The 16,278-nt window shown below is 34.4% G+C and overlaps 1 protein-coding gene across 1 annotated transcript; it reads left to right on the top strand.

The window, feature by feature from the left end:
- The first annotated feature begins 8,820 nt into the window (after positions 1-8,820).
- Positions 8,821-9,591, top strand: LOC145692314 (macro domain-containing protein CT2219-like). Its single transcript, XM_081767613.1, has one exon. The coding sequence runs from the start codon at positions 8,821-8,823 to the stop codon at positions 9,589-9,591; it is 771 nt and encodes a 256-aa protein (XP_081623739.1).
- Positions 9,592-16,278: the final 6,687 nt, after the last annotated feature.

Below are 16,278 nucleotides of genomic sequence, written 5' to 3'. Positions count from 1 at the left end.
TTGGTGATTAAAATAGACTACTAGTACAAGAATTCCCTCTTTAGTGCAGAAATTCCCTCCTTGCATTTTATCGCGATTTTAGGCGAGATGAGATTAGGCAAGATGGGAATTCCCATCTCGCCCAAAATGGTGGCCATTTTATCTTGGAGACATCAGTTGCTGATAAATCGTTAGGCGAGATGGGAGGACACCATTAAAAGTAAGCTTTTGGAGAATTCTCCACTAAATCCTTCTTCCATATTCTCTAGAATAAGTGCAAGTTACGATGAATTGAAAGGAATAGTTGCTGTTTCCTTTCTTTAAAAACAATATTTTGTTAAATGATTTTTGTTTTTATTTCCATTTATTTTAACATATTGGTGACCTAAAACAATATTTGTTGACATTGGGTAATACAGAACACAAAGTACATTATTGACGATTTGGATACTTGATACACTGAGAAAAAAATGTAGGTGGCGTACTTAAAAAGATAGGTTATATGCGTAATTCCTGTAGCTTTTGGACTTAACATACAGCAGACGTATAACTGAAAACGCATCTTTTATAATACTTTCTGTATAAGTGTTCCATCTATACGTACTTTCCGTATGAAACAATGTAGGCGGTCAGAATCTCACATACAAATGGACGTATATAACATATAGATGACGAAGGTAACATAAGTATATGCATGTGATGTACGGAAAACTGTTAGATGTCTGACATCCTGCAACAGCATGATGTAACATCTAAGGGCAGTGCCTATGTAGCATACGGATAACGTATGCTCTGTACTGTTTTCTATAGTAAGCAAGAGCATACCGTATATTTATTTATACAATATACCGCTGTCCGGAGAACGGATTTTTCTCTGTGTATGAATAATGTGTGACATTCATTAGTGCATATTTTACACATAGTGTGTCTCATCAATATTTTTCGAATTTCTACTTATTACGGTGGAGGATCGTTAGATTTTGGTTAATCTCCAGAGATCTTATATATATATATATATATATATATATATATATATATATATATATATATATATATATATATATATTAAGGACAAGATTTCTTCACGAAGTTGCTCCTATCCACTTTAAAATTTGGACTGAAAACACATGTGAAGAGCTTGGTTTTGATTAGTTATTGATTCCTGTCAGATAAAAATAAACTTGTTTCGTAAAGCTTATAGATATAGCCTACTTTTCTTAAATAAACTTGGCAGACAACTTCATGCTCACTTATCCTTCCCAAAGTTAAAATGGGGATTCAAAACAAATAAATAATATGTTTTTCATTAGTACTGGTTGTTTTGTGGTGACAATAGTTTATGCCAATATATACAGGATGGTTCAAAACAACACCGACACCGTTTGGGAGGTGATTCCTGACACCAAGATAAGGCGAAAAGTATAGACCAACCTGGTGCTCAAATGCTTCCCTTCGGCTATGGGACCTACCATAATCGGGTCAAGAGTTCACTTAGGAACTAATATGTGCCCTATCCAAAAATATATGTTTCAGAATCTGCCATAGTATTGGAGCTATGGACTTTTAAAGTTCATTTTTTCATGTTTTTGACAGCCTGTAACTCCGAAAGGAAGCATTTGTGCACCCAGGTTGGTCTATACTTTTTGTCTTATCTTAATGTCAGGAATCATCTCCCAAACGTTGTCGATGTTGTTTTGAAAGACCCTGTATAATATGAATCCGAATATGTAAAAATCCAATATTCGCATTCATGTATTCCTAGAAGCATTCATCATACGTCTATACAGGTTAATGAATGCTTCTCGTATCTACATTTTTTATGGCCTGGATATGCACGCATATTACAAATATGTTCAATGTACGGGCAGCGTACTAGTAAAAAAATATAATAAAAACATTTCATTTAGTTTAACGTCCTTTAGGTTAAGGAAAGGATGTTAAATGAGAATGAATGAATGTGAAATAAAATTTTATGTACAGTACCATCCTATCTGGAATTGAACTCGGGGCCACGTGCAGCAAAGCACACGAGCTAGCCACTAGAAATGAAATGAAAATGAAATTTTTGAGTTTTACGTCCCACGGTTATGCCGGTTAGGCTAAAGGGGACGGTGATGATGAGAAATGAATGAAATGGTAGAATAAAGAAAGTGGGAGGAAACGGGAGAACCCCGAGGAAACCCACGCACACGGTGTTTGTCCACCACAAAGTTTACTTGGCGGGAGCAGGGCTTGAACTCGGAACCCCATGCACCAGAGGTGAACGCTCTACCACAGCCACCGCGGCCCCGAGCTAGCCACTAGACTAGCGGGGAGGGGATATACTAGTAAAGATGAATAACGGTATTTTGGGGGCGTATATGTCGAATTTTACTTTTAAAAGAACATAGTATACACTTTGTCAAAAGGAGTAGGCTCTTGAAGTTAACCAGCACCAAAGAATGCAACGCCATCCATAAGAAATGATTGTTAAGTGTACTAATGATAGATTTAGCGTAAAAGGCATTACCGCTAAAAACGAAATGAGTTTGTAGATCTGAAGAGTTATTTTAAAATAATATCTTTTGTTAATTTAATTTATTAGATAGTCTTTTTAAAGCTGAACGGATCTGAAACCTCATTTTGAGTGCCCTAAAAGTTTGCATAACCATTATTAACACCTAGAAATGTTTAAAAAATTAGCCTATGCAAAACTTTATCATTCAAAAATATCCTATATACGGAAGTGCAGTTACTTAACTTTAGAAAAATATCTTTACTCATCGTATTAACTTAGCCGGATTACTTTTCCTTTATTCCAAGCGTTTTCACCTGCTTGAGTGACAGATACATGGAAAAGTATTATCTTAATAGTATTAATTCTAAACATGTTATGTTTTTTTTTAAAATTCTTTATTAACAGTTCTATCACATGTACATTGAACAGTTATAAAAGCAATACAAGAGCGAGTTGATTAAAGAAAAAACTGGTTATAAATCTGAAAAGTTTACAGAATTGTTATGGAGCTAAGACAACAAAATAATTTGCGAAGTGTTGTTTATACTGCACATTCATTTGCTGCAAATGGTACCTTAAATAAGACAAATACACATCGACATGATATGGTCGATGTGTGGTGAGCACATAAAGAAGCGTATATGCAGCGAGCCAGACTACACTGTTAGTTTTTGCTTTAGGAAAATAGTTAAAATGTGGATATATCAGAACATCAGTAGCAGTAATATGAGATGGTGAAGAATGACAAATCTTACTTATGAGTGTACTAAATTTGGTCCATATATGTTGAATCTCTGTACAGTATTGGAAGCGATGCTCAAGAGTATCTATATTATGACCGTAGTCACACAGATTACAAGACACTATACGGAGCTGATATAGTCTGTCTCGCGTTTTGTATTTATTATTAACGATAAAATACCAAAGAGATCCTTGCTGGGTAGTTAAAAAGGGAGCATTAATATTTTGCCAAATATAATTCCAATGAAGTTGTGGTTCTTTCAATTGAATGTGGGGCGTGACGATATGTTGCGTTCTGAGATAATGTCGGTAGAGTGCTTTGACAGGCATTAACTCAATTTGTGCTCGTTCAATTAATGCATAAGCGATATCTAAGACGGGTTCACACAAGTGTGGGAATTTAATTCCCCAAGGAAAAATATGAATCGGAGCTTCAAGGTCAATGCAACCTAAACATGCGGAGAGAACAGATGACGACACACTGACCCTATCGTTCGTAAACAATTCAATGCTTCTTTTCAGCAGTAGTGATTTTGCCTGGAGGGCTATGTTTACATAAGCTACGCCACCCTGAGCTGGTAAAAGCTCAAGTTGATCACGTGCAATTCTCAACAGCTTGTGTTTCCACAGAAAGAACAAAGCGTGACTGTTGAGGAAGTTATATGTTTTTGTGGGAAGAGGGAAAATCTGACAGAAATACCACAAAAGATTCAATGCTTTTTGTTTGAGAAATGAATTCCTACTGATCATGTTCATATTGCGAGGCTTATGCTGTATTAAAAGACCACGTATTTTGTTTGCAATTATGTCAGAATTGTAGTGAATGGTTTGTTTGGTGTTATTGAACCATTCAATACCTAGGATTTTAACTGTGTCAGCAATCGTATAATGCGAACTGTATGTAGTCCTGTATTCGGGGTGTATACATAGTAGTTTTGTTTTGTCTTTATTTAAAATCGCTCCAGAAATTTGTTGATACCTGTGTAAAAGGCTCTGAATATCTTCTAAGGTAGAAATACTGTTAACATAGAAATGAACGTCATCAAGATAACTTGCGACAGAAATGGAAGCTTGATAAACTTGTGTTACGATACTATACGTCTCAGATCCCTGGTTCGATTCCATAGACGGACTTTTGGATTTACGACATCTACTTCGCTGGATTATTTTTTTTCTTTCCTCGGAAAGTTCAATTATGTAGTCTCAAGCTTCTTGGAAGTATTTTTGTATACCTTTGTGTTTTATTAAAAGATAAGTGCAATAGCAGATTCCTTTAACCTCATATAAAGTCACTACCCTTGTTTGTTTTCCTACCTTTGTGCAACTTATCAACTTTCTACTTGTGTCTGGCTACGTTTCCATTTCTTGGCAGTGTTACTAGTCTGCGTTTGAGGACATTGCTCACATTCAACTTATTTGTAAATATTTCGAGCGCCCGGTTAGCTCTTCTCTAGCTGACTCATTCGATTGCCTCAACTAAAAGTTATTGTCTGGTAACTACGTCAACGATTATTAAGTGTGTATTTTGTATTTTCTACTTTTCGCTGAGGTTTAGCTTTGCACTTGAAATTCCTCAGAAAGTACAATTCAGGATCAGGAGGTGAAGTCCCCAGCGTGTGAGGTCTTCGACTCTCAAACGTTTTGACTCATGTGACGTCACGAACACGGTGTTAGGAGAAGGTGAGTTATGGAGTGACCATATTTGGTATTGAGGAAATCAGGAGGTGTGGTTTGAGGCCTCAGTCCGAGAAACAAAACTGGATGGTGAGTGTTTCTAGGGGTACTTCGTTTGGAGTTGTAAGGAGAGCAACGAGCCAGCGAGAGGGAGAGAAGAATGGAGTTACTATCTTTGAAGAAGGTACAGTTTATTTCGTCGAAACAATAAGTGACTACGCCAGACTAATTACTCTTATACTTAATTTTCCTTTCCTTATCTGCTGCACTTTTAAAAGCAAATTTGAGTATGAGTTATGATTTCTAAATACCATGAGCTACATTTCCCACATGCTTTAGTTGTAGAATTATTTTTCAGATGAGATTTACTTTTATATTCCAGCGTAAGTTGCTGGTGGTGGAGAAGATACCCCAAAATCTAGTCATCTATCGGTCTCATAGTGACCAAAGGGTTCACTCATGTTAATGTTACTGTCAATGGGAAAGAGAGTCCTTTATTATTGGATTCTGGATCTCAGGTGTCTTGTATTGGTCAGGCCATGGTCCCGCGTTTTGCTAAAGTTCAAGCAACCCATAGTTTTTTTAAAGGCGTGACAGGGAATACTTTGTCTGTTAACAAGATAGCTTTGGTTCAATTCAAGCTTGGAGCTCAAGTTTTTTGTCATCCTTTTCGGGCTATCCCAGCATATTCCCACCCACCCCTATTGGGGCAGGATTTTTTATTAGCACATAAGGCAAATTTAAATTTACATGATTTATGTTTGGAAGTTACGCGGTTTGGTAGGATTCCTAAATTTACTCTGCCCACGGACAGTACAGTTAATTTTGTGTCTAACGAATTTGCAACGCTCATATCTCCTGTGTATAAGGTTTTTTCGTCTGTTTGGTTGCCCCCACGTTCGCGAACATGTGTTAAAGTGAAGAAATGTTTTGATTTATTGGGAAATAGAGATTATTTGGTACCTAATAAGTTCGTAGTGGGTGCTGTACATGTTTTATTAAGAGATACTGCGGTTGACAGCGTAAATTCACATATTTGGGTTTCGAATCCTACTGACAAGCAATTTTTGCTATGGAAGAATAAAGTTTTAGGGCATGCTGTTCTGAATAGGAAAGAACATTTTTGTAGTAATGTTACAGAAGATACTGGTCTTCAAAAGACTCAATCTGATAAATTTGATTGTACCAGGGTGGATGTGAACCCTGAACTCTCTGAACATGACAGACAACGATTTTACGATTTAGTTACGGAGTACAGAGATGTGTTTAGTTGGTCCCCGGACGATTTTTCAAAGGCACGGGACTATGTTCACGAATTTCAGTTAAAGTATGAAGATCCAGTATACATCTGCCAGTTTCCGATCCCGTTCCATCTTCGTGATGCTGTTCACGAGCAAGTTGAACAGTTACTTAAACAAAACGTCATTCGTCCTTGTCATAGTAGTTACAATAATCCCATCATATTAGTTAAGAAAAAAATGGATCTTGGAGGTTCGTGGCAGATATGAGATTTACGAATGCTAAGATAAGGCCTACTAATTTTCCTGTACCACCAATTCAGGACATATTAGTGCGTTCTAGTAGTAAAAACCTTATTTGTAAGACAGATCTCTCGCAAGGATTCTTCCAAGTGCCTTTGTCTGAAAAAAGCCAATTAGTAACTGCTTTTTCAGTTCCTGGACTTAAACAATACTGTTTCACTTCCATTCCTATGAGAGGAGTTACTTCTCCAGCGGCGTTAAATGATTTAATGAAACTAACACTAGAAGGATTAGACGAAATAAAGTATTCTATTATCTCGATGATATTTTGTGGTCAGACGATACGATAGATGGTATTATTAATACAACACGTGAACTATTTGAACGATTAAGACGCAGAGGTTTGAAAATATCTCCTGAGAAAACCAAATTAGGCCACTTTTCATTGGAAATATTGGGTCACCGCGTTTCTAAGCGTGGTATTTCTATTTCTGAACGTATTACTGAATCAATTCAAGATTATAGACGTCCAAGAACACAAAAACAATTGAAAAGTTTTTTTAAGGGTTGTGTTCATTTGTTAGAAACCATGTTGCCAACTTTTCGTCTATAGCGGAGCCGTTACAGCGTCTCTTGAAAAAAATGTTCCATACAAATGGACGAGTGAACAACAACAAGCTTTTGAAAAGCTCAAAGAAGTGATCTTGTCTGCGCCTACTCTTACGAAATTTCATCCAGAAAGAGACGTGTACGTCGTCACGGACGCCTCACAACGCGGTTTAGCTGGGGTAGTCCTGCAACCTGAAAGTGATGAAAAAGATGCTCCTTCGGTTCCAATAGCTTACTGTTCTCGTGCTGTAGGGCCACACGAGAGATCATATCACCCATTTCATTTAGAACTAGCAGCGTTGATTTTTACGCTAAGACGCTTTAGATATTTTTATTAGGACGTCACTTTTATTTGCGTACAGACTGTAGATCGCTGGTTTTTTACGTCAAACAAAGAATGTGGCTAAATTTTCTCGAATTCTTGCGGAGTTGGAGACCTATAATTACACTATTTCTCATATTTTGGGTGCTTCCAATAGTCTTGTAGACAGTACTAGTCGCCATGTAGATTGCACAAGAGACGAGGCGGATGAACAGAAAAATTAGAAGATCCCCGGGTCTTTGCTATTGAAGAAGATGATAAGTTAAAGGAAGAACAGCGCAAGGATTCCTGTTACAAGGATATTATTTTCTTTTTAGAAGGGAAAATACCGCAAAATTATGATATTGAACAACAGGCATTGTGATATGAGATGAAGGATGGTTTGTTGTACCGAAAACATAGACGTCCAACTAGTACACAGTTGTTGGTAGCTATTCCTGCCTCCTTACGTGAGAAAGTGTTTCAGTCAGCTCATAGTTCTTCATTGGGTAGTTCACATTCAGGATTCACGAAAACATATAATTTGTTGTTAAATTCAGTATATTTTCCATACATGAAAAAGTTCGTCATTGAGCGATGCAAAAGCTGCCAGGTGTGCCAACGTTTCAAAAAGGTACCGGGTTCGCCTCCAGGTGTTTTACAAACTATGCCTAGCGTGCCTCCTTTCTTTCGTATTGGTATTGATGTAGCTGGGAGGTATTCTGATGCCAATATTCTGCGGCAAAAAATATTTAGCAATCGCAATAGACTACAATACTCGTTATGTAGTAACGGCTACGTTGGGTGAACAGACAGCCGCTGCTTTGGCAGATTTTTGTACAATCATGTAATTTTACGCTTTGGTCTGTTCAAAGAAGTGATTTTAGATAGATCTACGGCGTTTACTAGTTCTTTGTTTCAAGAACTATGTAATATTTTAGATATTAGAATGAACTTTGTTAATCCTTACTTTCACCAGACCAATGGTCTTGTTGAGACTTCTGTCCGCCATATTGAAGCACTATTGAAGAGGAAAGTGGATCCTAACAATCATGGTAGTTGGGTGGATCACGTACCAGCAGTCACTTTTGCCCATAATATCACTGTGAACCATTCCACGTCATTTAGCCCATTTAAACTGTTACAGGGAGTGGATCCTTATTTAGAACATCAGGCTATCATTAATGTACCGTGTATACACAGTGTGAATTAAGAGCGTCTAGCCACTCTTGTTGACATTAGAGAACAGGCTCAGGATAAACTTTTTAATCGATTTCGTACTTCAGAGATCTTACAATAAACATCATAGATCCGTACAGTTCACGGAAGGACAGCGTGTATGGATTTTTTACCCTTCAAGACTGAGAGGTAATGCCAAAGCATTTTCAGGATTATTTTTTAGACCTGCTGTTATTGTACGAAAAGATTATGAATATGCTTATTTTGTGAAGTACAAAACTTCAAAGGGAAGAGAAAAAATTGAGTCGATTGCCATTACTAGACTTAAACCGTATTACCCGGATGTAACCCCAGAACCGATGACAGGCGAGGAAGAAGAAGAAGAAATACGTGACATGCAAGTGATAAATGTTGCCAAAGATTGCTCTGAACATAATGCTGAGTTTAACCAGCTAACTTTCACCACTGCACTGAGTGATCCCGTGGAAATTCAGCGAGTTGTGGATGTGTTGGAGCTTCCAACTTTAATGGATTTGTCTCAGAAATTCGCATACAAGAAGCCATTATATAGTTATAATGAGGACATTAACAGGAAAGTGAGTGTATATTGTGGTAATATTGCAGATCTGAAGTGTGACATCGTGGTTAATGCAGCGAATGAGACCCTTACTCACTTCTCTGGAGTTGACGGAGCAATTCACAGAGGGGCAGGGAAGGAACTAGCTGAAGTTTGTAAAAAGCTAGGTTCGTTAAAACCTGGTGAAGCTAAGATCTCTTCGGCTTTTAATTACAAGCGGAATATGTTATTCACTTGCGCGCCTAGAGATAATAATAAGAGAATTTTACGACAATGTTACACGAATTGTCTACAACGCGCTTTGGAGAATAATTGTCGGACGATAGCGTTCCCTAATTTGGGAACTGGGAAATTCAATTTTGATAAGTTTCAGGCAATGAAGATTGCTTTATCCACCATTCGAAATGTTCTGGAAGCTAATTTGCAAGATTTCGATCGTATTGTGCTGTGTATTTTTGATAAAGAGAACCGGAAATTATATGAAAATAATATGTTTGCTTATTTCCCAGTGCGGATTAAAAAAAATACAGTGGTTAGTAGCGCATATATGTAGGTTAGTAGAGTTCTTACAGCTATTCTTACCTACATGTATTACTTATGAGTTAAAAGAAAAAAATCACTAATGTTTCACATATTACTGGATCACGCACGCACGGCACTGTATCACGCACACACTCTCACTGATCACTAGTCTTCGGTTATATAGATCCTGGACGAAGGGATTTCCTTTCACTTACCTGCAAAGGAAAAAAGAAATTCAATTTGGATATTTATTATACTTTGATTTGACGTTAGTTTATTTTCTATTCAGATCATAAGCTTAAAAAAAATTACCAATTATGACATTTTTATACTAGCTGGTCTAGTACTTATTTTATTTATTTATTTATTTTGCAATTGTCATTATGACTATTTTACTCGAGTATAATTGCGTAGATCATGATCTATCTATCTATCTATCTATCTATCTATCTATCTATCTATCTATCTATCTATATATATATATATATATATATATATATATATATTACATATTTACCTAATTGTGTATATTACCCTGGTCTGTGACGTTTGAATTTCACCGAATTAAGACTTTAAACTGCAGTTTTCCTATTTTTGACATTAGTTTTCTCTATTTTGGCATTCATTTCCTGATTATGACGGATATTTTTTCTATATGCGCATTCTATGATATAAGTTTTGGTTAGTTGTGTTACTAGTTACAATACATACCTGTTTGACTATCGATTTTAGTGTTATTTTTATTACAATTATGTCTTTATGACTGCTACGTTATGGTTTTTAAGTAATTTCAACATTTTATGAGGAGTGTAGCAGTTTGATTTAATGGTACTAAGCTGAGTTATTTTGTTTGAATGCATCTATTTGCTTTATTATTTAATGAATCAAGTTACACTATGGTAGTTAAGATACATATATATATGCATTGCGTACGTTAACGCACTTGAATTTTATTTGAGTTTTGTTCTGAGTTTAATTTTATTTATTTATTTTGGGTGTTATATGTGTGTTCGTCTGTATTTTTTACAGATGATCCTGGTTTTGTCCATTGCCTTTGGTACTTCTGCCAATTTTGATGTGTCGATTTCAAGTGGATATTTTTTAATGAGTTACATGGCCATATATTATATCAATATGCTATTCCCATCATGTTTAAGGTAAGTTTCACTTTTCCGCAATCCCTGCCTGCGTCTTCTTTATTTAAATCATTACACTGTGCCGATAATTCTTCGTATTCTATTCAGACATGCTCTTTAGCTCATAGTCTTGACGCATTACATTCACATATAGCGAGTAATTTTTTGAAAATTAATGAACCTTATAGATACCGAGAACATTCGCGTTCTAAGAGAGGTATTGCTATTTTAAGGAACCTTTTTTCCTTTTGCTTTAACGTGGCTACCCAAGGACAGTTATCGTCTTTTCAGAAGAAACAAGATAAATTGGAATCTACAGTTATCGGACTAAGACAGCAGTTATTGAGGAATTCTGTGTATATTCAGAATGCGTCTGTTGAATTAACGAATTTCCAAGCGAAATTAGGTAAGAATTTTCAAAAGATGGAAGTTTTTTCTAAGACATTGTTGGATCAATCGAAATTTTTGGCCAGGACCTTAGAAAATTTATCAAATAAAAACCAATTGGAAGTTTTTGCGATTTTGGGTGAATTATATCAGTTATCGATGCACATTTTGAAAGTATTAGAATTTCAGCGTTATCAAACGTCCATTCAAAGCTGCCGAGCAGGGAAGTTAGATCCCGTATTGGTGCCTTATGAAGTTTTGCAAGCTCAGCTTCACATTTTACAGGAATCTATAACTAAACAACGTATGATTTTGGCTATTCCTGCTGAAGATATTGATATATATTATACTTTGAAATTACTTTCGTGCACTATTACTGATAATTACATTTTTGTGCATTTTAAAGTGCCACTTAGAGAACAAGATGTGCAATTTAAATTATTTTCAGTTAAGGCCATTCCATTTGGTTATCATAACCAAACATGTTCAATTAGTATTTCACCAAGTTATGTTATTTTTCAGGGTCATATTTTAGCCCTACCAATTACTGGATCAGACCTTTTGTCATGTAATTTGCAAGTTTCACCCTTATGTAAAATCCCATCACATGTTTCTGTGTCTTCTCATTTAGCGCAATGTTTATATAAAGGATATTTTGGTATAACTGTCCATGATATAATTTCATCTTGCTCTTATATTTGTCATGAGAATTCTCAAAGCCAATTACTGGAATTACAACCACATACTTATGTGTTGACTCATCTGCCTGCTACGGTTCAATTAGTGAGTGGTACTAACACTAAACTCATTGACATTACAGATAAAGCTAAGTACGGTTCGATTATGATTAAATTGCCTTGTGGTACGACATTAAGAGTTAATAGCCATTTATTTGCGAAAGCCGTCTTTCCTTGTTTTCAAACGGAATTAGTTACGCCTACTGTAGTGCATTTATTTCCAGCTTTCTTGTCTGCCAATAGTTTTGTTCACCTTAATCAGAAATTTAAAACTCATGAAGTTTTTAATTCTTCTAACTTATTAAATCTCAATTGGCACTATTCTGTACCTCATCTAAATCTATCCAGCTATTCTGTCGCATCTGTGGTTCCCTATACCCCAATTTATTATAGAGACAATTTTATTCCTATTTTTCTCGTGGTTTGGAATATTATTTTGACATTAGCCATAGGTTACTTATTATATAAACAAGGGTTTTTCTTGTGTACTCTTTGTATGAAAGTAGGGGATAAATGTATGTTCTAGAGCACTTTCACCCCACCCCTCAATAACATAGCGCATCCCTGCTTCCAAATATCTTCTAATCTACCCCCTAATAATTTTTAACACTTCCTATCTCCCCAAATAACTTCTATCACATCTCAAATAACTTCTATCTTACTCATAATAACTTCTAATGCATTCTATCACTAAATCTGTTACAAAAAATCATTAAATCCGGTTATAACCGGTTTTGACTTCAAAATCATTAAATCTGGTTACAAAAAATCACTAAATCTAGTTACAAAAACAAAAAATCACTAAATCTGGTTACAAAAATCTGGTTATAACCGGTTTTGACTTCAAAAATCATAAAAACTTATATCTAAAATATTACAATGGAATCCTACACAAAATATATTTACTGCATCTTAATCTCCAGTTTATTTGACACTTGAATCATTAAAATCCGTCAAAAATTAACTTTAAAAAGTTGATGAGAAGGAATGTATAATAAAATAGCATTTACAGGAATAGGTGATCTGTCACTGATTCATTTGAACGATTCCAGTACGAGCACAGGACCGTCCAATCCGATTCTCTTTCCTTCTCCTCACACCAACATACATAGATATGCATTAGCCTCTTCTTTCAACAGAACTTCTAGCTAGCAGTGGAGAGATGGCGCTGTACAATGACGTAGTCTCCTTCGGGGAGAATACATCATACATGACGTCATTGAATCCGTGACGAAATATCTCTCGAGTCTCTTTCTTTCTTTCCTTCCCATCAGCAATCAATGATATGCAACACCATATATTGAATAAGTGAGTAACTGTTTGAATATCGCTACCTAGCTAGCAAATATAGCTAAAACATCAATGTTCAAAAAAGAAAAAAGTCAGTGTTGCCAACTCAATATTTTTTTCGGAACGTTCCAGGATTTTAATTTTTCAAGATATCGCTTTAAAACATATAGGGATGAATTCACCCCATTACTAATAAATATGATAATTGTTAATATTGAGTTGGCAACACTGGCAGCCTCACCCCCAAATAACGTTAAAATTCAATAGCTCGGCCCCTAATTAACCGATTTCAAAAATGCAAACGGCAAATGAATACTAATAACATAACCAATTTTATAAAATGCATAAATGGTTGCATAACTCTCAGGATATGTCTCCCCTTTTCAATATGCCTACAAAATTTCAACAAATCGAATAAAAATACTACCATAATTTAAATAAAATTTTAAGACTTTTTAAAAGAATAACATTTTCCCGAAAACTCAAAAATAAACCCGTAAAAATTCCCGAAACTTTGATTTTGCTATAACTTCACCAAATATTCATCGATTTTAAAAATTCAAACGGTAAATGATTTCTATTTTCTTATAATTTTTTTCTAACGCGTTACTGGTTGCCTATGTCTAAGGATAAAATTACAAAAACAACTTTTATGACTTAAAAATATAAATTTTACCTAAAACTAAACTATACATAATTACTCACTAACACCTATCAACTACACCACACATAAAAGTTAACTAAATTTTACCTAAAACTAAACTATACATAAAGTTAATTAAATATGACCTAAAACTAAACTACACCACACATAAAAGTTAACTAAATTTTACCTAAAACTAAACTATACATAAAAGTTAATTAAATATGACCTAAAACTAAACTACACCACACATAAAAGTTAATTAAATTTTACCTAAAACTAAACTATACATAAAATTAAATTTAATATGACTTAAAACTAAACTACACATAAATATATTTTAACTATATCTTATAATGCCCCCAAGCTAATGTACTTACAGCACCCTCTAGTATATATCTTTTATCATCATTTGAATCTAATGCTAACTTATTTACAACTATGGTATACACATCATGCTTACAACTTCGAATTAGATTTATATTTTTATATGTTTTCACATCATTGAATAGGGTTTGCTTATAATCATCAAATTGTAACTCTTTTGCTACTACACATTTCGTTATTCCTTTTGCTTTTTTCTTCTCTTCATTCTCAACTTTAAAGGCATACATCTTTGATCTTAACCCAATAAATTCCGTCATTATTTTACCTTTGTTATTATCCTTCATCTTTCCTAATACTTTTTTGTTTACTAGTGGTATTCCATATTGATTATCCTTTCCATAATCACTTGTGTCAAATAGATCAACCATTTCCTTTAAGTCTTTGTAGAAGTCATCTGTATTAATTTCATATATAAAACTATCAGTATCCGTGTAACATAAGTCTATATCGATATCGTATTTAGGTTTCATAATGTTGTAATGGAAGTCATACATTAATAGTTTTGATAAATCTAGCACACTCATACCAACATATATTGGTTTGTTGAAGGTCAAAATTTCTTTTTTCATATGTATCGCACACAAATTTTCAGTAAATATTGTTCTGTAATCAAAGTTCGGTTTCGCTATTAACTTTTCTACCCTCATTGGATCACATTCTAAGGTAATAGATGGCCTCTTTCTAATGTTTTCCATTGTTTTACCAAATACGCTATTATTCATTAACTTGTAAAAATCTTCCTCAAATTTATCCTTAGCTTTTGTTCTCATATTTGTATTTAGATCAATATATTCCTTTAACCAGTTTGATTGCTTGAACTCCAATATTCTATGAATTTTCTTTAATATCATCCTAAGTGGCATATAGTTTTAAGTTTCTGTAGTGAATAACATATCTTTCTTTATTGTAAAGCGTTGTTAATAATTTTGAATGTTTCGATCCTGGTGGACACATGTTTTCTGGAGCTAATGGTAGATCTGAATGTTTATCGTGTAAGTATTCTGGATATTCTAAATCAACTTCTAATATGTAGCCAGTTTCTGAATCATCTGGAATATTCATTATGTTTATGTAAGGTTGAACCCATTTAAAGTCTTTGTAAGGCATTTACTGACTCATAGCCCATCCATATAAATTATTTGCATCTAGATAAGCTAAATACTTTGAAGGTTCGTCTTTGTTATAATTTTTCATATACTTATTATTTGCTTTTACATATCTCTTACTACATTGTGAAATTCCACCTCTTATACCTTTTTCTATCATGAATATTTTGTCATAGTCAGTTAACATTTCTAGTTTGATCTTAGTCATCTTTAACATTGAATCCCACGATAAACCAGGAGCAGTGAAATACCAAGCAGGATCTAAACCATATGCTTTTAAACACACATCTCTAAAACTTTCAAATACATCAGCTAATATTAATACATCTGTCTTGTTATAAAGTTCTGTATATTCACCTAAATTTTTAATATTGAATGACTTCCAAACATTTTCCGCACGCTCATAATCTTCATCACTGATGTGGGTTTTAGTAAGTTTATTAAAGAACATTTCTTTTGAAGGTAGTTTTGTTTCCTCTAATCTTTCAATTGAGTCAATATAATCATATGGGTACACACCTTTTTTAATTACTAAATCTAACAAATCATTAGGGAAGTACTTTGACGTTTCTCTATATTGTTCTTTTGTAAGGTTATTTGCTAGTTCTGCTAAACTCCTTGACATAAACCTAAATGAATCTAGAAATCATAAATTAATCCCATTCTGTTTATCAACTTTCACATATTTCGAGTATGTTATATATTTTTCCTCATTATTTGCAATTAGTTTTATTTCATTCTTATCATAAGCAAGTTCTTTAACAAACAGGTGAGTATCATAACCACTTAAGTTGTGAATAAATACTGGAATAAAATTAGGATTTCGATAGCTTAAGTTACAATAACTGTGAGCTGCACCTCTAAACTTTCCAGTTAAATGATCATGATCTCTTACTTTTGCTTTATTTTTATTTATATCCTTTAAACATTTTCCTAATTCATGTTTCCATTCTCCTAACTTTTCAATCATGCTATCATTATCTTTAGCGAATTGTATTTTCTTATTTAACATATTTATTTGTTTTTCAATTG

Source organism: Thermobia domestica, chromosome 8 (assembly GCF_964235325.1).
Source record: "Thermobia domestica chromosome 8, izTheDome1.hap1.1, whole genome shotgun sequence".
Taxonomy (NCBI): domain Eukaryota; kingdom Metazoa; phylum Arthropoda; class Insecta; order Zygentoma; family Lepismatidae; genus Thermobia; species Thermobia domestica.
The sequence above is the reverse complement of the archived record's forward strand: the minus strand, read 5'-3'. Positions and strand labels throughout refer to the sequence as shown.